This window comes from Daktulosphaira vitifoliae, unplaced genomic scaffold, assembly GCF_025091365.1.
Source record: "Daktulosphaira vitifoliae isolate Bord-2020 unplaced genomic scaffold, ASM2509136v1 Scaffold_5, whole genome shotgun sequence".
Taxonomy (NCBI): Eukaryota; Metazoa; Arthropoda; class Insecta; order Hemiptera; family Phylloxeridae; genus Daktulosphaira; species Daktulosphaira vitifoliae.
This window is the reverse complement of record NW_026099576.1, coordinates 30,624,426-30,646,727: the sequence shown is the minus strand read 5'-3', so window position 1 is coordinate 30,646,727 and position 22,302 is coordinate 30,624,426. Positions and strand designations below refer to the sequence as shown.

General features: G+C 24.9%; 4 protein-coding genes across 8 annotated transcripts; 2 read left to right on the top strand and 2 right to left on the bottom strand.

Moving 5' to 3' along the window:
• Positions 1-279: 279 nt before the first annotated feature.
• On the top strand, positions 280-4,758 carry LOC126907482 (glucose-6-phosphate isomerase). Its single transcript, XM_050688807.1, has 10 exons — positions 280-617; positions 1,218-1,311; positions 2,242-2,433; positions 2,495-2,575; positions 3,005-3,220; positions 3,284-3,523; positions 3,581-3,907; positions 3,964-4,168; positions 4,232-4,298; positions 4,385-4,758. The coding sequence occupies exons 1-10, from the start codon at positions 487-489 to the stop codon at positions 4,506-4,508; spliced, it is 1,677 nt and encodes a 558-aa protein (XP_050544764.1). The 5' UTR covers positions 280-486; the 3' UTR covers positions 4,509-4,758.
• Positions 4,759-6,286: 1,528 nt separating this feature from the next.
• Positions 6,287-12,692, bottom strand: LOC126907481 (malonate--CoA ligase ACSF3, mitochondrial). Of its 2 annotated transcripts, none has more exons than XM_050688804.1 (8): positions 12,359-12,692; positions 11,156-11,364; positions 10,784-11,092; positions 10,571-10,727; positions 10,061-10,261; positions 8,531-8,676; positions 8,216-8,446; positions 6,287-6,877 (listed from the first exon to the last, which is right to left on the bottom strand). In XM_050688804.1, exons 1-8 carry the CDS (start codon positions 12,472-12,474, stop codon positions 6,483-6,485), a joined length of 1,764 nt encoding a protein of 587 aa, XP_050544761.1. In that variant the 5' UTR covers positions 12,475-12,692; the 3' UTR covers positions 6,287-6,482. The 2 variants fall into 2 exon arrangements, with proteins under 2 accessions (XP_050544761.1, XP_050544762.1); XM_050688805.1 differs by lacking the exon at positions 12,359-12,692 and adding an exon at positions 11,453-11,557.
• A 1,890-nt stretch (positions 12,693-14,582) lies between these two features.
• On the top strand, positions 14,583-17,950 carry LOC126907476 (integrator complex subunit 7). 2 transcript variants are annotated; one of them, XM_050688794.1, is made up of 2 exons: positions 14,583-15,087; positions 15,161-17,950. In XM_050688794.1, exons 1-2 carry the CDS (start codon positions 15,075-15,077, stop codon positions 17,803-17,805), a joined length of 2,658 nt encoding a protein of 885 aa, XP_050544751.1. In that variant the 5' UTR covers positions 14,583-15,074; the 3' UTR covers positions 17,806-17,950. The 2 variants fall into 2 exon arrangements, with proteins under 2 accessions (XP_050544751.1, XP_050544749.1); XM_050688792.1 differs by having other exon boundaries at positions 14,583-17,950.
• LOC126907483 (tRNA (guanine(37)-N1)-methyltransferase-like) lies at positions 17,802-21,701 on the bottom strand. Of its 3 annotated transcripts, XM_050688810.1 has the most exons (7): positions 21,507-21,554; positions 21,253-21,317; positions 18,902-19,332; positions 18,643-18,845; positions 18,341-18,482; positions 18,155-18,276; positions 17,802-18,100 (listed from the first exon to the last, which is right to left on the bottom strand). In XM_050688810.1, exons 3-7 carry the CDS (start codon positions 19,274-19,276, stop codon positions 17,962-17,964), a joined length of 981 nt encoding a protein of 326 aa, XP_050544767.1. In that variant the 5' UTR covers positions 19,277-19,332; positions 21,253-21,317; positions 21,507-21,554; the 3' UTR covers positions 17,802-17,961. The 3 variants fall into 3 exon arrangements, with proteins under 3 accessions (XP_050544767.1, XP_050544766.1, XP_050544765.1); XM_050688809.1 differs by lacking the exon at positions 21,253-21,317 and having other exon boundaries at positions 21,507-21,647; XM_050688808.1 differs by lacking the exons at positions 17,802-18,100; positions 18,155-18,276; positions 18,341-18,482; positions 18,643-18,845; positions 18,902-19,332 and having other exon boundaries at positions 19,555-21,317; positions 21,507-21,701.
• Positions 21,702-22,302: the final 601 nt, after the last annotated feature.

Here is a 22,302-nt window from a genome sequence, read left to right as displayed (position 1 = left end):
TAAAATACACGTTAGTTCGATTTTTACGTCACTGTATTGTAAAGACTGGTTGGTGATTTCCTACTATAGTATTATTATCGATATTATCGATAGTGCAAGCCGGTCGACCTTCTGCCACTCCCCCACTCTTTCTCCTTTGGATTCATATTATGCTGCCAGTGCTACAATCACTGTGATACCAAAGAAAAAAAATCTGTTATCACATGGAACGATTTGCTCCCAGCCTTTAAAAATTTGCCTATGTACAGTGTAATATCAAAATGTTCTACTACTTAATACGCTACGCTGCGCTATGTTGGTTTTCAGCTGTTTTCTGATAGACGCAAACTATACTAGTGGAATTTTGATCAACATTCACTTATTACCAATTATTAATTCATATCCGCTACTTTGAGTTAATTCACTTGTCTTCTTTATTATTTTACGTTCTTACTAAGTACTATCTTTTAAGAACATTTTTTAATATTTATAACTTTCTCTAAAACTATGACTGGAAAAACTTTACTAACTGATGATCCAGCTTACAAAACTCTTTTGGATTATTATAATTCGGTTGGTCGCTCGTTAAATATAAAACAGTTATTTGCCAACGAATGTGATCGTTTCAATAAATACAGGTAAAAAAACTTATTTTTGACCTTGTGAATTGTTACTATAGGATTTTCTGTTACAGGATTTTGACCTTAATGTATTAATTTTAGAAGTTTAATTTTCCTACGAAAATTGTTCTATTAATAGATTTTTTAAAATATGAAATATTTAAATTTCTTTTTAATATAAAATATTTTTAAATTAATGATTTATTTATAATTAATCATTTGTATGATAATTTTATTGTATTAACATTATTAATTTATAATTGGATAAATAATTGAAATTATTACTTTTGAATTTCGTAAGTGAAAGGAATTAAACTTGGTTTATTTTTTGAATTATTTACTTTTACTTCAAATTTACTTGACAGAAAACTAAAACATCAATATATTTCATTTGGTAATATTATTATTTTTAGTTTATATAGCTAAAATAACTATATCATATATAGTTTATCCTATTAATCTTCAAATATATAATTGAACATTTTTTGGAAAATACATTCCAATTTAAAACATCACATTAAATGAATATTGTTTAAAATATAAAGTATGTAAAACATACTCTTTGTTGAAATTTAAAAAATGATCATCTTTTAAAAATTGATTATTTTGTATTTGCAGTTTGAAATTATCAACCCCTAATGATGGAGATGTTTTGATTGATTACTCTAAAAATCGATTAGATGAAAAAGCTTTTGGCTTATTATTAAATCTGGTAAGTCGGTAGTCTTAATATTGTTCAAAGAGTCTGTATTTCCTTAATTATGTTACTTGTATACATTAACAAAAACTTTTTATAAGTATCTATGAAAAATTAAGCAACTTTATTGTTGCATAGTTTTTGGCTTTTAATTTATAATATAATTAAGTTTAATTGACTGAAGTGTTATACTAGTATATTATTATTAATATATTATATTTTATTAATAAATTTAATATCTTTAATTAATTTAATTAATATATATAAATATTTTTGTGATTATTGACAATTATTATATTATGAATAATCATACCTGTACTATTTATTTTGTATTAATATGTCTTTTTCTTAGCCCTATTTGATTTTCCGATAAAGAAACAGTAAGATATGTTGTTAAAATGGACATTTGCAAAGGTTGAACTTAACTAATTAAAGTTCAGCCAAAAAAATTATTATTTTTTAACTTTTGAACTTAAATAGTTTAATTTTCAGTTTTAGGTTTAGTTATTATTGAGGTGGACATAATGCCCATGCACTTAGACCTGTTGGTCCATTGTGCGCACCTCATACCGAATTGTCTTGATTCGATTTACCCACCTAAGTGTTATCACCAAAGTGTTAATACATTACCAACCTTAAAGTCACCTCTAAAGATGACCAAAGAGTCCCGTCTTTCTGGCGAAATTAAGTATCTCTCTTGGTTTTAGGTTTAATTTTCAGTTAATTAGACAATAATCTTTGGGTTAATATAAATAATATACATACATAAGATTTTAAGTAAAAATAATCCAATAAAAACTAAAATCTAAGATTCATGTTTCTTGATTGAGACATATTATGCCAAATTAACATTTAATTTAAAAATTTCTTTTATAGCTTCAGTCTATTTTTACAACACATTAATATAACTGTGGACTAAAGTATAATTTAAATGTTTTAATTTAGGCCAAAGCTCGTAAAGTTGAAGAAGCAAGATCATCTATGTTCAGTGGTGAATGTATTAATATTACTGAAAACAGACCTGTACTTCATGTTGCTTTACGTAATCGTTCTAATAAACCTATACTGGTCAATGGTTGTGATGTTATGCCAGAAGTTAACAGTGTTTTAAACCACATGAAAGAATTTTCTGAAGAAGTATATTTATGTTTTAATGTTTTATTTAATACTTCTTTTATATCTTATGTGATTTGTTAAGGTTATTTCAAAAAAATGGGTTGGTTATACTGGTAAACCTATTGAAGATGTTGTTAACATTGGTATTGGTGGATCAGATTTAGTAAGTTTTAAAATGAATAAATTTAATGTGTTCATTTTCAATTAAAAATTAGATCATATTTGTATTATTTTTTCTTGAAGATAAAAATATGAATATTTATTAAATTTTTTGTTTGTAAACTTGAAAATTATTCATATTCTAAAGATAATTAATATTAAATGCTATGAAAATTGTGGAGATTTTCAATTTATCCATATTGGTGATAGAGAACCAATATGGTATTGTATATAAAAAAAAGTATATAATTTTGTGATTTATTTATTAAAAGTAGAATGAGAAAAAAAACTATTTGATGTGTGTAAGAAGATCATTTTTTTTAGATATGACTATTAGGTAGGCATTGAATTATGTGTATAATACATCAAATTAATATAATATAATGTAATTATAGTAATTATAATACATCAGTAATTATAGTTGTAATCTTAGGGACCTTTGATGGTAACTGAAGCTTTAAAACCTTATGCTGTGGGACCCCGTGTACACTTTGTATCAAATATTGATGGAACACACTTAGCAGAAACTTTAAAAAAACTTAATCCAGAAACTGTATTATTTATTATTGCCAGCAAGACATTCACTACTCAAGAAACAATTACCAATGCAAAGTCAGCAAAAAAATGGTTCCTTAATATAGCCAAAGATGTAAAGATAATTTTTCATACTGATGCATTATTAACTTTAGATTAATGATCTTTCTTATTTTAGGAGTCTGCAGTTTCAAAACATTTTGTAGCCTTATCTACAAACAAAGAAAAAGTAACAGAGTTTGGCATTGATGAACATAACATGTTTGGATTTTGGGATTGGGTTGGAGGTCGTTATTCTCTTTGGTCTGCAATTGGCCTTTCTATATGTCTTTCTCTTGGTTTTAAAAATTTTGAGTCTTTATTATCTGGAGCCCATTATATGGATCAACACTTTCTTAACACACCATTAGAAAAAAATGTGAGTATATAATTACCATATGGTAAAAATTTATATGTACTTAATCTTGTTTCCTAGGCTCCTGTAATTTTGGCTTTATTGGGAATTTGGTATCACAATCTTCATGGTGCTGAAACCCATGCTTTACTGCCATATGATCAATATCTACATAGATTTTCTGCTTACTTTCAACAAGGTGACATGGAATCTAATGGAAAATCAGTTACAGTGGGTGGAACTCCAATCAAATCGTACTCAACTGGGCCAATTGTATGGGGTGAACCTGGAACTAATGGACAACATGCTTTTTACCAACTAATACATCAAGGTACTCGCCTCATTCCAGCTGATTTCATTGCACCAGCTGTAACTCACAACTGTATTAGTGATGGTGTTCATCATAAGGTAAGATTTAATATTTAAATATATTGATAATTAATTATTGTATTTATATAAAATAGATTTTAATGGCTAACTTTTTGGCTCAAACTGAAGCACTAATGAAAGGTAAAACACCAGACGAAGCTCGTAAGGAACTTGAAGGGTCAAATTTAGATGCTAAAGAACTTGAGAAATTGGTTGCTCACAAAACTTTTTCTGGAAATCGCCCAACAAATTCTATTGTGTTCAAACAAATCACACCATATACTTTAGGATTATTAATTGGTTAGCAATTGATAATTTTTTTTTTTAATTTATTAATTTTATGTGTAACAATTTATTTTGTAGCTATGTATGAACAAAAAATTTTTGTCCAAGGAGTAATTTGGGATATCAACTCTTTTGATCAATGGGGGTAAGATGAGAGTTTTTAATTACAAACTTTATTCCTCAGTAAAAGTATGAACATTTTTAATTTATTGAATTTTTTTTTTTTTTTAGTGTGGAATTGGGTAAACAACTTGCCAAAAAAATTGAACCAGAACTAGCAACAGGTAATACTATTACTAGTCATGACTCTTCTACTAATGGTCTCATTAACTTCATTAAGTCCAATTGGTCTTAAATTAAGTTAACTTTTAAAATTTAGTCAACTTTTTATTTCATTGAACAACCTTCTAGTTTTTATTTTAAGAATATTATTTATCTATTATTAATTTGTTTATTATACTTTAAATTAGATGAATTATTATTTTCACATTTATTGTATTATTATTATTTTGTTTTTGTAAAATGTTAAATAAATTAAGTTAATTACACAATTTTATTATACTAATAAGAAAAATTTTAGAATTACATTTTTAAGAAATTTTATTACTTAAAACTTAAAACTGATGTCACAATAAAAAAAATTTTTTAGGTTTTTTTTTTTTAATTTAACAATTTCAAAAGTTGTCATACATTCTTAAAAATGTTTTATGATTATAATATTTTAACTATTAATATATTATTGTAACAATTATAATATTCTAGAAGAAAATTTATTTAGAAAAGTTTTAAATACCTCACTAGTTTAATTTTAGGTCAAATAATGAGTGATTAGTTAAATATATTATACTTACATTTGTTAATGTATGAATTCTATATTATACTTTTTTTATTTATATATAAAGCCCAGTGTTTCAGTTGTCTAGTTATTTAACAGATAGTTATACATCAGATAATGATAAACAATGAATAAAGCCCCTGTTATATTATTCCTTATTTTTCACTAATTATTTTCTAGATAACTATTTGGAAGTTTTAAAAACGATTATGAATATTTTTGATTTTGGAACAAAACTATCATTAACTATCCTGTGGATAAATCTTGTTATCTGTCAAATAAAATACACCAAAAAACCAGGCCTAAAACTAATATTTTGACATTTTTAATATCTATGAATTTATAGTCCTAGTTAGTTATAAACTAATATCTAGTTACAGTAAAAAAATATATTATATTCAACGAATAAAAAACGGGTCAATCGTTAGTAACATAGAGAACACTAGAAACCCATTTTCGTATTTATTGAACATTATATAGTAAAATGTAGTCTAAAAATATTTTTAATTTTTATTATATAAGTTCCTTTGAGAAATTATTAAAAAAATATTCCATAATCAAATAACATAATAAAAAAGTATTTCATATTGCTCTTTATTAAATATTATTTTATAACATAATTTTTAAAATACAATGAATTTTCATTGGCCCATTCTATGCATCTACATTTCCATAATTAAAAATGACTATTCATGTTTTAATTAGTTTAAGAAATTATTTAAGCTATAAATAAAAACTTATTATTACTACTTTTTGGCTAAAATAGATCATTTTATGTTAAAAAGTTATAATTAAATAATATAAAACCCAATTATTAAATTTTATGAATAATATTAAAATGGTTTAAATTCTGACCAGGGCTTGAGAAAAATTGTTTTACATAATTATTACATTATTTAAATATTTATGGAACTATAATATCATTTTTGACATTGTTATTTATTTTATGTAGCATTAAAAAACATTAAAAACAAAGTCTTAATGTTTTTTTAATTTACCATTTTCTTTTTCCTTTTAATTTAGTTTCAATTCACAGCTTATTGACATTATTAGATTATGTATGTTGTAATCATACTGAGTTAGAAATGTGTTCTAAACCTTTTTTATAGATTTCGCTATAAGACAATCAGCTTTTATTTCGATGTAATAAACTATATCCAACTTTCTTAAATCATATTTTTCAATTACTTGTTTTGCAATATTTAGGAGATAGATAATATAACTGTAGCTTGACTCAAAAAACCAGCAATCAATAATTGATCCCTTATTAATAATAATTAATTATTAATTTACAGAAATAAAATGTTAATTATGTTTTTATTTAATTAACAATATAATAATATTTCAACAGTTTTGTTAAATAACAGTCTATATAAAATTTTTGTTTGAACAAGTAATTAGATAAAATTAAAAAAATAAATAAAAAGTTGCAGTCTTAGACATTTTATGTAGTTTATAAAAATATGTTTTAATAAATATAGTATGCAGATTAAATTATACATTTTCAAGGTATTCTTTAAATGATGTTTTCAATAATGACTTTTTATCAACTTTACCCATAGCATTTCTTTGTATTTGATCAACAACTTTGATTACTGTAGGTATACTGTATGAAGGTAAAACAGATTCAGCCCACAATTTTAATTCTTTAATGATTTTTTTTCCATCAATTTCTTTAGAATCTTTGTTTACTACAATTAAAGCAGCTATTCTTTGACCCCAAGTACTATCAGGCAATCCGATCACAGCTATATCGTCAATTAGTTTATTTTGTAACATAATTGTCTCTATAAATAGAGCACTCACTTTATAACCTCCAGTTTTAATAATGTCTATTGATGTACGGCCTAATATTTTATAGTTATTATTGACATACTCTGCTGTATCTCCTTGAAATAAAATCAATAAGTCATATATATATATATATATAGAGAGAGAGAGAGAGAGAGAGAGAGACATTAATAAAAACTTTTAGTAATATTATGTTTAGTTTAATGTAAAACTAGAGAATTTATTTATTTTTTTATCAGATAAAAATTACAGATTTTCTGTTATAACTCATTGGATTTTGGTAAAAAATAAAAATTTATCATAATACACAGTTTACAACAAAAATTTCATAATAAAAAGTATTAACTAGATTTTTACTGAAAATGGAACAAAACAAGATTTAACTTCTCCTATATTTTGGTAAAAATTAATAAATGCCAAAAACAATTATAATTATTTTATTATAAAAAAAAATATTTAAAAGTAAAAATTGTACAGAATAAAATTTCTCCCGAATTATCTAATTTGAATATTTATTTTAGGCTTATTTTTGACCAAAAATCAATAAGTTACTATAAAAACATATAATTTTTATCTAAGAAGAAAAAATGAAAAATAAAATCTCTAGTTTCACTCTACACTGAACATAATCCACTTAAAACTTGTATTGAATAAAGTTATACCCTGTATATTTAAAAAAATAATATAATTTAAAATGAAGAACTATTTTGGATTTTTCTAAAAATACTAAAATATAGATTAATACACAGAGTGATTGTTTATCTATGATTCACACAATATTTAAAACTAATAAAACATTATATTATTTTTTTCTTTTTAGAAGTTAATAGTATCCAACATTCTAGGATTTTCAAAAAATAATTTGGTCAATCCATTTTTATTTTTTTGAATAGAAAAATATGTTTAACCAACTTACAAATGAAAAAAGATCTATTTAAGAAATGACTAGTTGATAATAACTTTTTAAATAGTATTTAAAAAGGTATTAGCATTTTTATAATAAATTGAGAAAAGTAGTGTGGTTTATTAATTTTTAGAAATAAAAATAATCAGACTTCAACTTTACCACCAGTGATTATATTAAATTGTTTCATTTAATATAAAATATTCCAAAATACTGGTCTAAAAATTGTTATTAACCAGTTATTTTTTAAATTATTTCCTATTTTATAAGTTAGTTAAACATATACATACTTAAAAAAAAACTAAAATTGATAAAATGTTAAGAAGGAAAGAGAGAAAACAAAACCTAATTGTTTTCTGGAAATCATAGAACGTTAGATACTATTAACTTATAAAAAGAAAAAATAATATTAGGTTTTATTTTTTTAAAGATATTTAGTTAGTTCAAAAATTTATACTCTAGTCACTCCATGTTTTAAAGATATTAATTTAATAGACAGCAAAAATATCCTCATTAAACATTTTAAATTCACCTGTTTTAAACCATCCATCTTCAGTAAATTCTTTTTTTGTTGATTCAGGTTTACACCAGTAACTTTTAAAAACATTATCACCTTTTATTTGTAAACTACCAATATATCCTCCAGTTTTTTCTTTGGCTTCAGTATTAATTACTTTTGTATCAATAGAATTCCCTTCAACTAAGACCTTATCATCTTTAACAAGTCGAACACTAACTCCGGGCAAAGGCCAACCTACAAATCCTAAAGAAAATTTTTTTTATAAATTCACGTATTTTTAAATAACATACTTATTTAAGTTAAAAAAAATTAACAATTTTTTTTTACCTGGTATTCTTTCGCCATTTAAAGGATTTGAAAGAGCCATTCCTATTTCACTCATACCATAACGTTCTAATAATTTGTGACCTGTTATTTGTTCCCAGCGATTGAAAATAGTACTAGGTAATGGTGCAGATCCACTAACCATTAATCTAAAAATAAAAGTTAACTATTTAAGACTATTCTAATTATTGCACACAATTTTTAACAATAGCAAGTTAAAATTGGACCTTCTATTTAGAATTTAAGTCTAAAATTTAAAAAAATGACCTAATAGAAAATTAGAGCCTCTGTCTTTTACCACTATAATCAGTATATTCACTTATCTGATTGCAGGGTTAAATTTAACTATTTGTAAGCCCCAATCATTGATTTAAAAATAAATTTTTTATAAGACATCTTTTTTTGAGCCCTCATCTCATATTGTTTAATTGTGGCACTGTAACAGGAGTATTCAGTAAAAATGAAAAAAGTTCTTAAAAATAAGTTTAACAAACCTTAAACATATTTTCTTTTAAGTGCCTAATTGATAATGCAGCTCTGCATAACTATATATATATATATCAAGAATTAAAATATATCTTTTTCAAAAATTAATATTTTTTTATTAATATATAAAACTATTTAATTATTATAGAAATATGTTTTGATATTCTAATATCTATGGCAGTTTTAATATATATATATATATATATGTGTGAGAGTGGGAAATACAACAGGCAACCAGAGGAACAGAGAATAGACGCAATACTATTATTTAATACATCTATATTTATTCTCAAACAAAAGCCCTGCTAAATATTCACAATCAAAAATAACATATATAAAGCAAAATACAAATATCAATTAAAATGCACACAAAAGCACGTCTTAGCCGACTCGCGACTTAATTTAATTTTTCCTTCTTATAATACTTAATGATACTACTATCTGCCCCCAGACCATGGAAGTGGTGCTATCTGGATACCAATGGTACCTACATATATATAAAGTTAATTTAAGTTAATTAAAACTTTTAAATTAATTCATTTTTTAACTGAATTAAAATATTTGAAATAACATAAACATATTCATTTTGCTAAAAAAAAATAATAAATTATTATTACATATTTTTTAAAAAGATTTTAAAAAATCACTTATAATTTATTTGGTTAATAATAAAAAATGAAATATTTTTCATAATCTATAACTCATATCATCAGTTTTGTGTGAAATCTTTTACAGTTATTTAACATTAATTTATTATCATTTAAGGCACAAATAATTATATTTACTTTTTTAAGATGATATTTTAAAGTCTGATACTGTCTTTATAAAAAAAATAATTATAATCATCATTTATAATAAATATTAAATGATAGAAGCAACAAACTAACAAAAATAAAAAAAATTACATGTAAGTTTATAGAAAGTTTCTAACAACTTTCTAACCGAAACAACAAAAAATATGACCTAGATTTCAATAAAGTTTAATAAAATATAATTTTATAAAATATATTTTATGTATTAAATAAAATATTTCACTACTAAACTTACCTAATTTTTTGTGAACAAACAGCTTTTATGTATTCTACCATTCTATCATTTTTTTCAAACATTTTTTCATAATTTTCAATAAGTTTTACATACATAGTAGGTACACCCATAAACATATTAACTCGATATCCATAGTACTGATCAATGGCTAACAACCAAGTCCATACATCATTAGCATTAAATTTTGGTAACATTACACATCTAAGTATAAAATAAACAAAAATATAATTGTTATCTTATAATAAAGTTAACATATTATGTAGAAACCTTTCATATAAGTGAAATTAAATTTCATAGATTGAAAATTTGGGAGTTGTTAATGATAAAAAAATCATGTTCCAAAAGAAACAAACCACTAATAGACCCATTAACAACTACCATTGTCAACTCCTAACAACTAAATATTTCATAAGCTAATTAATTGACGATAATGAAATATCAATATAAATAAATAATTATAAATTTTCCACTAATGATAAAAAGAAGATAACAAACATAATCCATATTTACTTGGCACCAGAATAAAGAGAACACATTAAAACATTTACAATTCCATGAATATGATACAATGGTAGAGCATGTAAAATAACATCCTTATTAGTCCAACCCCATGATGATGTTAAGCTGTTAATCTGAGAATTTAAGTTCCTATGACTTAATAATACACCTGAAACATTACCTATGATGATTTTTTTATTACTTTATTATAAAAATATATATAACCTTTAGGTGGGCCTGTTGAACCAGATGTGTAAATTATAACAGCATCTGAATCAAAAAATTGATTATCATTTATAATATTATTTTGCTCAAACAATTCAACTTCGTTGTTTTTTTCAAAAGAAGTTTTCCCAAGTGGTTTATAATTTAAAGTAACATAATCTTCTAACACAAAATGTTTTTGTTTGAGTTTTTTAACTAAGGGTTGGATACTTTTTTCAAGTTCTGCAGTAGTCAATATAACTTTAGCCCCACTATCATTCAAAAAATATTCAAGCATAGATTCTGGATGAAATGGACTTAAAGGAACAACTATAGAGAAAATGTTAAAAATGAGATTCAGCAAATCAAATCTAAAATTAAAAAAATTAATACCTATTTGACCACTCATCCATGAAGCCCATTGAGCAACAACATAAGAAGCATCATTAGGACAAAACAAAGCAACACATTCTTGTGTTTCTCCATGCAAATAATTTTCTAACACTTTTGACAAAGTAACACTACTGTTGTAAATGGATGAATATGTATGTTCTCCAAATTTATCTACAATTGCTATTTTGTTAGGCCATTGTTTGGCTAAACTGGGTCATAAAAATTTGAGAGAAATAATTAATAATATGTAATTTATAGCATTAAAAGTTAAAAAATGATGTAAAATTTATTATTAACCTGAAAATAGGAAGTTTCATTTTATAAAATTTAAAAATATAATTTTTAATCTGAATATTGATCAAGTGTTTCTAAGGTAATATATCAATTTTACCATAGTATATGAAATATTTTTTTATGAATTATTTATGATTTAACTGATAGCATACATATATTTTAATGAATTCTCATTTTATATTTACATTCATAAAAAATTATGCATCACCTTTCGTTACATAACATTAAAAAAAAACTCAAACATTTCTTTTATAAATTAATAATGTGTAACTTACATAAATTAGTAACCACTGTATTTAATTGCATTACATTAATAAGTAAATAGATTTTTTTTCTAAAGTAAAATTTTATTTGTAATCAATAATTAAGTTCAAAAAAAGCTTTGTATATAATTTAATATATGTTGTGTATACTGTAATTATTTAACAACGACAAACATTTAATAATTAAAACATGAAAATAAAAGAACCAAGTTTTTATTTAGTAATTCAGTAAATAATAACTTTTTTCATGAATAATATATTAATTTATTAATTTCAATGATCATATACAGTAAAATAAATTTGCAAAAATAAAAAATTAACTTATTTACATTTAATTTATAAGCAGTCAATTATAATAGATGAAAAATATATAAAAAGAAAATATTTTACAATGTTCTAAAAATTATCAAACTATTTACTCAATATCAAGTTATTTATTTATATCAATATTAAAATTTTCTAAAATTTTTTAAATACACATAGGTTTTTTATACTACAATTAACAAAAAATGAAATAAAAATACACCTATTTGATAATAAAAACTACATATTAATACAACAGCAAAGATAACATTTTTTAACACTAATTTTATTGTATAAATGTGTTAAAGGATTACACTCAAAATTATTAATGAAAATTAATTACCTAAAAATAGGCGCAGAAGAAATTTTTTTCTTAGGAATATTTTTAAAAACTTCAGAATGTAAAAATCGCACACGAATACGAAGTGGTTTATACAAATATTTTCTATACAGCATCATATTCTTGTTATGGTAAGATAGTAAGAAGCAAGAACGAATGGCAATATTAATTTCACCGTTTAAGAAATATTGATAAATTATTTAAAGCAGCTTATCATAAATTTCAAATATGGACAAAGAATAAAAATCAAGAATATGAAAATAACATCGTAGTGTAATTAAATAAAAAGAAAATTAATTCAACTACTTAACGGTGGAAGATTTATCAAATAATAATGAACAAAAGCTACAACATATTTCTATAGCTGATAAGCATTGATAGTATTAAAACACTATTGTGCAATGGCGGGAAAATTACAAAATTGAGAGCTCGAAATAAGTTATAATAAATATCTCGAAATTAAATAAAAGTATAGCTTTTCACTAGGAATATGGATTCAATGGTGTATCAAAAACATCAAAGATTCTATGCTTGTCCTTTACATAAAATTTGCCTTAAAGAAGCGAGCAGCGTAGTACCAATAAAAAAAAATTTGTTATGGGAGTTGGTGATGACTAGTAATATCCAATTTCCAAAAAAAACTGAAAAAATTCCTCAGGATATTCCCAAAATCAGAAATAATATTATTTTATTTAAGTTTTAAATATACAAATCAAGTTGCAATTGCAAATTACAATTAAAAGAATTAAGTATTTTAACTTAATGTTTCAATCACATTCGTTTTTTTCCAATCATTCTTAATATTTTCGTTTATATAATAGTAAATAATTATAATATAATACTATAGACGCAACAGAATAAAATGTTTGAGGGTGCTAATTGTATTTCCTACCCGCTCTAAAAAATACTTAATATAACATATAATTATACAATTTAACAATGCACTGCAAATAACGCCCGAAAAACGCAGAATCAAAAACCAACTGTCAATGATAAATTTTAATGCCAGACCTCCGATAAAGCTCCAGACAGTGGTGTAGTCCTAAAAATGTTTATGGGTATACGCCTATATAATGAATAGAGAATAACGTGGGGGGCTCCGCCCCCCACACCCCCCATTGCACTTTACATTTTCTACATACAATATTTCACATTATCAACAGTGATATAGTCGTAATTTGATCAATAGATAAGTTAAAAACCTAAATGAGGAAACGTGGGGAATTTCACCCCCACACTACTTTTCAAAGGCCTTAACTATAACATAGTTTTGGGAGACGGAATACAAATATTGTGATGTTTTAACTGTGTTAAAAATATGTATTTTCTAATTATTACATAATGCAACTAAAACTCTTAACCCTCCCAGATACGGCCTAGCTCCTTCCAAACTATTACTCGAATATTTTTACTGACACTTCTAAGTTCTTACATAAATTAAATTTCATAGTCATATAATCGATATGTGTATTATTAGATACTGTTATATTTTTTATAAATAAACAATAAACTTTATGCAGTAATAAAATAATCTTACAATTATTGTTTTCAAATCGTTAAATCATAAATGAAATAAACGTGAATAGGTACATGTTAGTACTATCTTAATTCATTATAGGTAATATATTAAATACTAGATTGGTTGGTAAACGGTTTATTACGGAAAAATACAAATTACCAATTTCAACAGCTATAGGTTAACCCAATAAATTTCAGTTTCAACTTAGTATGTGCTATATCGTTAATTTCTGATCGATGTTTTAAATTTTATCAATAAAATTGTCGTGAAATGATAAACATTATCCTATTTATTTATTTTTGTTTTACATTTATATTCTATTTTTAAAATGATAATAGTCTCGAGCCATATTTGTATGTTTATAACTTCAGGTATATGTTTATATGTGGTATGACTGTAGCGATTAAACAAACTGATAATAGTTATTCAAAATTTGTGTTTTATGACAAACGTACCTATATTCGATACCCACGTATTACTTTTTATTTTATTCTTTAGTCTATACTCTTTAACTATTTTATAAATACGTATATGCACTAATAAAAAAACTAATAGTGGATATACGCCGTATACCCGCGTATCACTCATGATTTTATAAGTATACGCAATAACAGAAAAACAAAGAAGTGGGTATACGCCGTATACCCGCGTATACGCTCCACAACACCTCTGGCTCCAGATATTCAGTAAGAGCTCCGATCATACTCTTATAACACAGGCATTGTCTAACCTAATTATTTAATGATTCACAAGAATCAAATCTTTGTGATTCAACCGATTAACTCTATCTTTCTCACCTCATTCACATTTTGAGTTTGAAAATATTTTTTTTTTTAAGGCACGATAATAGGCATTGGTGACTGATATAGAAGAATCATTTTAACCTCAAATTTTAGTAAATTTAAATATGAATGATGATAATGTGTTCATTCACTATTGCTGATAACATTATTGGTTACAAGTTGTAAATTTCAAAGAAAGTTAATGTTTCAGTGTAACTTATGTTAATCACTAACTATCTTAAATTATTTAATGTTTTTAAAGTTTTTAAGTTGGTATTAACATTTTTTGGGTAAATTACAAAATGCCAGCATTTAGAAGTGGAATATCCGAAACATTACTAGGAGAATCTGATCAAGATGCTAACTCTGCTCTTATAGAATTAGATAAAGGTCTTCGTTCCAATCGTGTTGGAGAACAATGCGAAGCTATTGTACGTTTTCCTAGATTAATAGAAAAATATCCATTTCCCATTTTAATAAACTCTTCATTTTTAAAATTGGCAGATGTTTTTCGATTAGGTACAAATTTTTTGAGATTATGGGTTTTACGAGTATGTCAGCAGACTGAAAAGCATATTGATAAAATATTAAATATTGATGAATTTGTCCGTAGAATTTATAGTGTGATGCATTCTAATGATCCAGTAGCTAGAGGACTTACATTACGTACTCTAGGTAGTGTTGCACGTATTATTCCTGAAAGAGGTCAAGTTCATCACAGCATACGAACTAGTTTGGATTCTCATAATGCAGTTGAAGTAGAATCGGCTATTTATGCTGCTGCTCAATTTGCATCCCAATCTAAATCCTTTGCTGTTAGTATGTGTAGTAAAATTTCTAATATGATCCGTGGTATATCTACCGATGTTGTTATGAAACTAGAGTTGATACCAATTTTAAAACACATGCACCATGACACAGCTACTGCTACTATGGTTAGAATATTGTGTACTGATTTATTAGAAAAATATCCAGCTCAAGATTTTGTTCTTGTAACATTGAAGACTCTAAATCAATTAGCTTTATCAATTTTAGTAGATGTGCCAAAGCAGATAGAACTATTATTGAAGTATTTAAGTCAGGACAAGCGTTTTTTAGTATGTAAATGTGCTATATCTTGCTTACATCAAATAGCTAAAGAAGGTGCTCATTTTTGGTCTGAAGAAGCAGTTAACAAATTAGTATCTTTTTGTGAGAATTCATGTATTGATAATACTTTAAAAGCTGATGCCATTAATATATTTGTTCCATTAACTAAATCTCCTGTAGTATGTCAATTTCATCATAATACTAAAAGTCCACTCATGAAGATGTGTATTTCAGAATCAAGTTCATCGCATCAATCAGTTGCTGGTAATTCCATAAAAGTATTAACAAATATAGCTTGTTACTGTTATGAAGAGGAAACCTTATCTGATAAAGATGCTAGTATATTACAGGTCTGTATTGAAAATTATCTTCTTACAATTTTATCATCCAACAAAGGAATGGATGAAGATTTAAAAGATTTTAATTCTGAAGATCTTTTTCTTATAGAAAATATTTTAAAATCTGATAGTTCTGAACCAATGGATATTGATGATAATACTTCTATTTCTAATGAGAAATCATTAGTTTACCTACGTGATGCTTTACGGTCATCTGTAATAATGTGCAAGGCCAACAAAAATTTAATTAAAAAGTTTACAACTCTTGTTATTAAGCCACTTCATCTAGATAAATCTGAATTAAATCCATTAGTTTGTGAAGCTATTGCTGCATTTGGTGGTATTTTACCTGGTACTTTACAACCATTTTTACCACTTTTTATTAAAAAATTAAGAGATATAATAAAGAATAATAATGATGGTTTTATTTCAACAAAAATTATGTTGTGTACAGTGATATTTCAAGCTACTGCTGGTTATAATGAACATGATAATGTAAAAAATGTTATAAATGAAGTAATAAAAAATACAGACTTGTGGTCTAATTATAGAATTGGACGTGCAGCTTTTAGGTATGGTCATTTTAGTATTAGTTCCCGAATATTTGAAAGCCTGAACAATAGAGTTAGTTCTGAACAAATGCATTTTTGGTTAGCAGCTTTAGAGACTATAAGTGTTGCAGAATCTCAACTACAATGTTCCAACTCTTCTAAGTTACTAGCTAATGTAGGTAAATCAATTTCTACATATTATAGAGCAATAGCTGCATTGAAAGCTGCATCTTTAATGTTGATTTTTCAAACAGAGTATACTCGTTTACGATGTGAGTTACTCCAATGTTTCATGCGGTTACTGTCAACATGCAATAGTTTTTGTACAACTCCACCTCCAGCAATAGCTTCTGCTATTGTACTTGCAACAAGGGACGAAATGCAAAGTTATGGTCACATAACAAATCAATTGAGGAAAAGAGCTAAAGAGTTTAAAGGGTGTGCAGATTTATATTGGCGTCTATACCAATCTGCTTTTGATGCAGATCCTAATACTCTGTACCATTTACAGCTTTTACAACATTTATGTTTATTAGTTGCATATAATGTTGAATCTGTTGCTGTTTCCAGTAAGTGTGAGTGTCCAGTTTTAGATTCTGAACTGGAAAAAGAAGGATCATTGGAAATCCAACTAATTATAAAATGTAGACAAGAACTATTAGAAATAATGAGTACTGCTAAACCAAAAGTTATTACTCATCAACATATCCAATCTCTTAAAAAGCAAGCATCTCTTGTAGTATCTATGCCAATGTGTTTTCCTCGATACTTTTTTCAAACTTTACAGTCAACTACCATAACTCTTGCTGTATCTCCTCAGCCAAGAGTTAATGGAGAACCAATTACAGTAAATATAGGTAGTAATTTTGTAGTTAAAGTAGAAGGTGTTGTGCAACATGGTACAAAAACGAAATTTCGTAAAGTTGATGGTATACAATTAACTGTTATGTCTCAATTGGTAACAAGAAATCATGAAACACGACAAGTAGAAGGGAATTTAATGTTAACTCAAACCGTAAAACCACATAAAGATTTTTTTTCATCAGAATTTTGTTTAAGTTTTAACCAAGGGAGCCAGCACCAGGTGCATATTGAAGCAGCATTAATTGATGATATTGGTTCAGTGTGGCAAATAGGTGTACGTAGCACATTAACTATAAAATGCCATTAAAAAAAACGTTAAACTATATTTTATAATATAACTTATGTAATTAACATTAGTTAATATAACCTTCACCACTTAAATTTTAAGTATAATTTCCTTGTAAATAATATATTTTAATACATTAACTAATAATAAATTTGTGATTTGTATATTCATGTAGTATTATATTCTAGAATGCCTTTCAGTATCACTATTTTGAAGCAAAAATGCTGGTAAATATTGTACTTCTCCAGTTTTTTCATCTATGTACTTTAAATGTGGATTGGGTTTACTCTTTGACTTATTTCCAAGAGAAGTATACCTAATAAAGAAAAGTATTAGTAAAATAATAAATTTACTCTATTATTTTATTTACCCTTTATCATACAAACAGCAATATGGAATAGAAAACTGTCTTAAAAAGGACCAAACTGTATCATAATTCCAATTCATTATTGGGTGAATTCGCATTAATTGAGGCCACTCTGGATCAGTTTTCTAAAATTTAAAATATTTTAAAACTATTGATGTACTATTTATTTAAATAAATATAAAATTTTACTTGAAAATATTTAAGTTTTGTAGAACCAGTATCTGATTGTCTAGTGCCAATTAATGATGCACAGAAAGCAGTGTTTCTCTCAAGGAAACTTTCTAAACCATGTTTTAGGTCTCCATTAATTATTTCTAAATCTAAGTTATACCTGTTAGATTATTATATTAAGAGAGTAAATACTTTAAATTAAATATAGTTATATTTAAATGTGTATATAAAATGATACATACATGTAGTATAAAATGGGTAATGTTTTATAAAATAGTTATTAAATTAAATTTTATTCAAAATAATTTTAATGTATATACTTCTTAGCAATGTAGTGAACATATTCCTCTTCTTCTAAAAACTGGTCATTAGATTGAAAATATACTGTTTTTATTGGATCACTTATTTTTAATTCATTGACTAAAGTTAATAATAAGTGAAGCAATACAACACAATCTTTTCCTCCATTGAAACTCAAGAACATAGTTTTCAACGTATATTTTTCAAATGATTCCTTTATTATCTGAAAATTAAAAATTGATTTGAATTTAGAATAATCATTATTAAAGCAAATCTTACCATGTATGTTTGAGAAATATATTGTCCAAGAGGTAAATTTGTATAAATTTGAAACTTTTGTATTTCATCAAACTTAACAGGGTGATTTGTTAAATGAGAAAATATTAATACATCTTTTGGTAATTTTATTATAACAATGAACTCCATTTTTTTAATTAAATCTTCACTGTTACAATGTATGACTACATAATTTGAATAGATAGTATATTTAATATCACCACTTTTCTCTGAAGTCAAAACTTTATGCGATGCTTCTTTAAATACATTATTGACTAATTCTTTAAAATCGGATTTAAAATAGAACACACGTTTAAATGCATAAGGAATCATTGAACAATGTTTTTTCTCCATAATATTTAATAAATGATTCTTCATTTATACTTAATTTGATTAAGTTGATTTTAAATTGTCCACTTCATTTATTTGATTTTCTATAAATTAATTAATTAAAAATAAATTTTTTATTTTTTGAAAATAATTAATTAAATCTTGTTAAAATAAATGATAACTTAGACCTGTTTAATTTCTATAACATATGAAATGTACATAAATTAATTTGACTTAATATTATAGCTATTAGTAATTGTATTTGCATAAAATAAACATAAAGAATAAATCATCTAACTTAAATATTTAAATAAAAATAAATTCTTTGCATTTTTGCTAAATATAGAAATCATTATTTTAAGTTAATTACTATATTACATTTTCTTTTAAGTAATTAGAAATAATATTTTTAAATAATCGTTTTTCAATTGAACTTAAGATAAAAATATTATACGAGTTATTAGTTATTTGTATTTTTAATGGATGTGTTAATTTACCTCTTGAAATTGTATAGAGCTTCAACCCCCTTTTTTTTGTTATATAAAAACTAATATAAATGTATTAAGCACTAGGAAATAATTTGTCAAAAATATTTTAAGTAGGTATAAATAGTGTAAAATAAAACTAATTTTTCGTAAGGAGAAAACTACCAAAATTTTAAATCAATATTTTAGAAACTAAAAGCTTACATCTATTAATTATTTATTCAATAGAGGATGTTTACCAATACATAGAAAAATGCTCACATAAAAAAACCAATAAATTATTTGTTAAAACTTTATTTTTTATTTAGGTTCATAACTATACAAATTTTGTTTTTTTATTCTCTTCTGTGTAAATTATTTTTCTCTTAATGTTATTTGTTTTGCATATCATATCTTTTTTTGTTAATAATGTAATTCTAATCATTTCTTTATTAGGTGCAACATTTCTAACTCTAAATATTTCTTGAATATCACAATTCTTTAAATCGTTTTCAACCAATATCAATTTTAAACCATTTTCATAACTTATATCAGTTTTTACAAATGTGTAAATATGTAGAATAGGTAAACTATAATCAGATATTTCTTCCCATTCAAAAAGTTGATGAAAACATTTTACAAATTCAATACCAATGGCTGGTAGATTCATAGTTACATGAATTTTAATATTGCTATTATGTGTTAATTTTTCTGAATAAGATATTAAATGTGCTTTTAAATCATCTTTTATAAAACAAGCCCCATCTTTATTAAAAATTGTTAAAAGATTGTCTTTAATATGGTTTTTCTTTTTATTAATATTTAACCATTTACAACAATTAGGATTTAAATCATTAGCCAACACAACACATCCCATTTTTGCAGCAGGAATTGAAAATGGTCCGATTCCAGCAAACACATCATATAAAATATCTCCACTATTCAGTTTTTTTAAAATTCTTTCATGTTCAGTACATAATCTGGGATTCCAATAAACTTCTGAAAAATCTAAGTCAAAACAACATTTGTTTTCTTTAACTGATGTTTTTAGGTCGCTGGAACCACATAGAACTTCAAATTCAAAATTTCTATATACATTTTTAATATTATCAATTTTATTGACCACAGAACTACAACCTTTAATTTTATCTTTTAGAACTTGACCAATAATATATTTATATTCTAATAATTCAGCTTTCAGATTTACATGAACAATTGAACCGATAGATGAATAACTAGACAACATTAAATCTTCTGGAAGAACAGACCTAATAATATCTTCATGTTTCCAATTTTCATAACCCAAAAGTAAATCAATGTATTTGAAGTTTTCAGTGAAATTTAAATTCAGATCATGAAATGAGGATACTTTTGATGGATCAAGAATAAATACACGCTTGTTATTGTCATAATCACAATTTCGAATTGGTTTAAAATTGCTTAATTTTATCAGCTTATCTTTTAAAATTTCATTGGCAATAACAACATTTTCTTTATCAATTTCTACAGTAGGTACACTGATTTTTTTTGAAAATTTTTCTATATCAAATACTTTCATACCTCGTACACCTTCTGGTGGTAATAGAATATTCATACTGATAGCTTTTGACAGGATCAAAATATTTCTACAAAATAAATAGAATATATGACGTACAATCATATACAAAAAGCGACTCGATTTTATAATACACAACAATTATACAAATAAACTATTATAATAAATGACAAAAAAATATTTGGAAAAAGGACACGTGTATCTCAAATTTAAATATTTAAATAAATCTATTTAAAATTCTGTGTAAAAAAAAACTTACAGATTATAACAACTTGACAGTTGAAACGTAAGTCGGCTAGATTTATTTTGATTTGTTCTACTTGTACGTAATAGTAATTTGATCATTTATATGTTATATAAAAACAAGTATCGAATACTTTCATTTCAAAATTTTCAAAATGTTATCATTTAAACATATGGCAGGTACAAATATTTATCTGCGATATCTGAACTTCTGAAAGACAATACAAAATACTAGATAACGCTTTTATTATGTAAACATTAAAATCAAAAAATATTTTTTTAGTTTCTAGGAAAAAATCATTTGTTGCTATTTAAATAACACTAATTAGTGCTATTAATTTACTCGTTAATTTACAAGAGTAAATAGAGAATCAATTATATAAATGGCATTTTTTAATTTGTGTAAAATTTTAAAATAGCTATTTTTATTTCTCTTTTACAAAAAATCATTATAGGTTGATACTATTATAGTTTTAGTACTTATTGAGTTACGAGAATTTTAATATATTGAATATGTATGTAGTGCGGGTGATTACAGCTCGTTATGGTATGTAAGCCTGTAAATGTGCAGTAAATAATTATTTGGTTTGCAAACAAATTTTTGGAGCTTATTTTTTTAAGTTTAGAACTCAATACTGGTTAAACATAAAACAAAAACTCTATTAGTCTCCCAGAAAAATTAAAAAAATTTTGCGAACAGTAAATAAGAGCAAAAAAAAAACCCATCACAGGGGGGTCGTGGCACAGTGGTGACGTGGCAGTTGGATCAAGTATAATGATATCTTACGGTGATTAACATCACTATAAAAAAA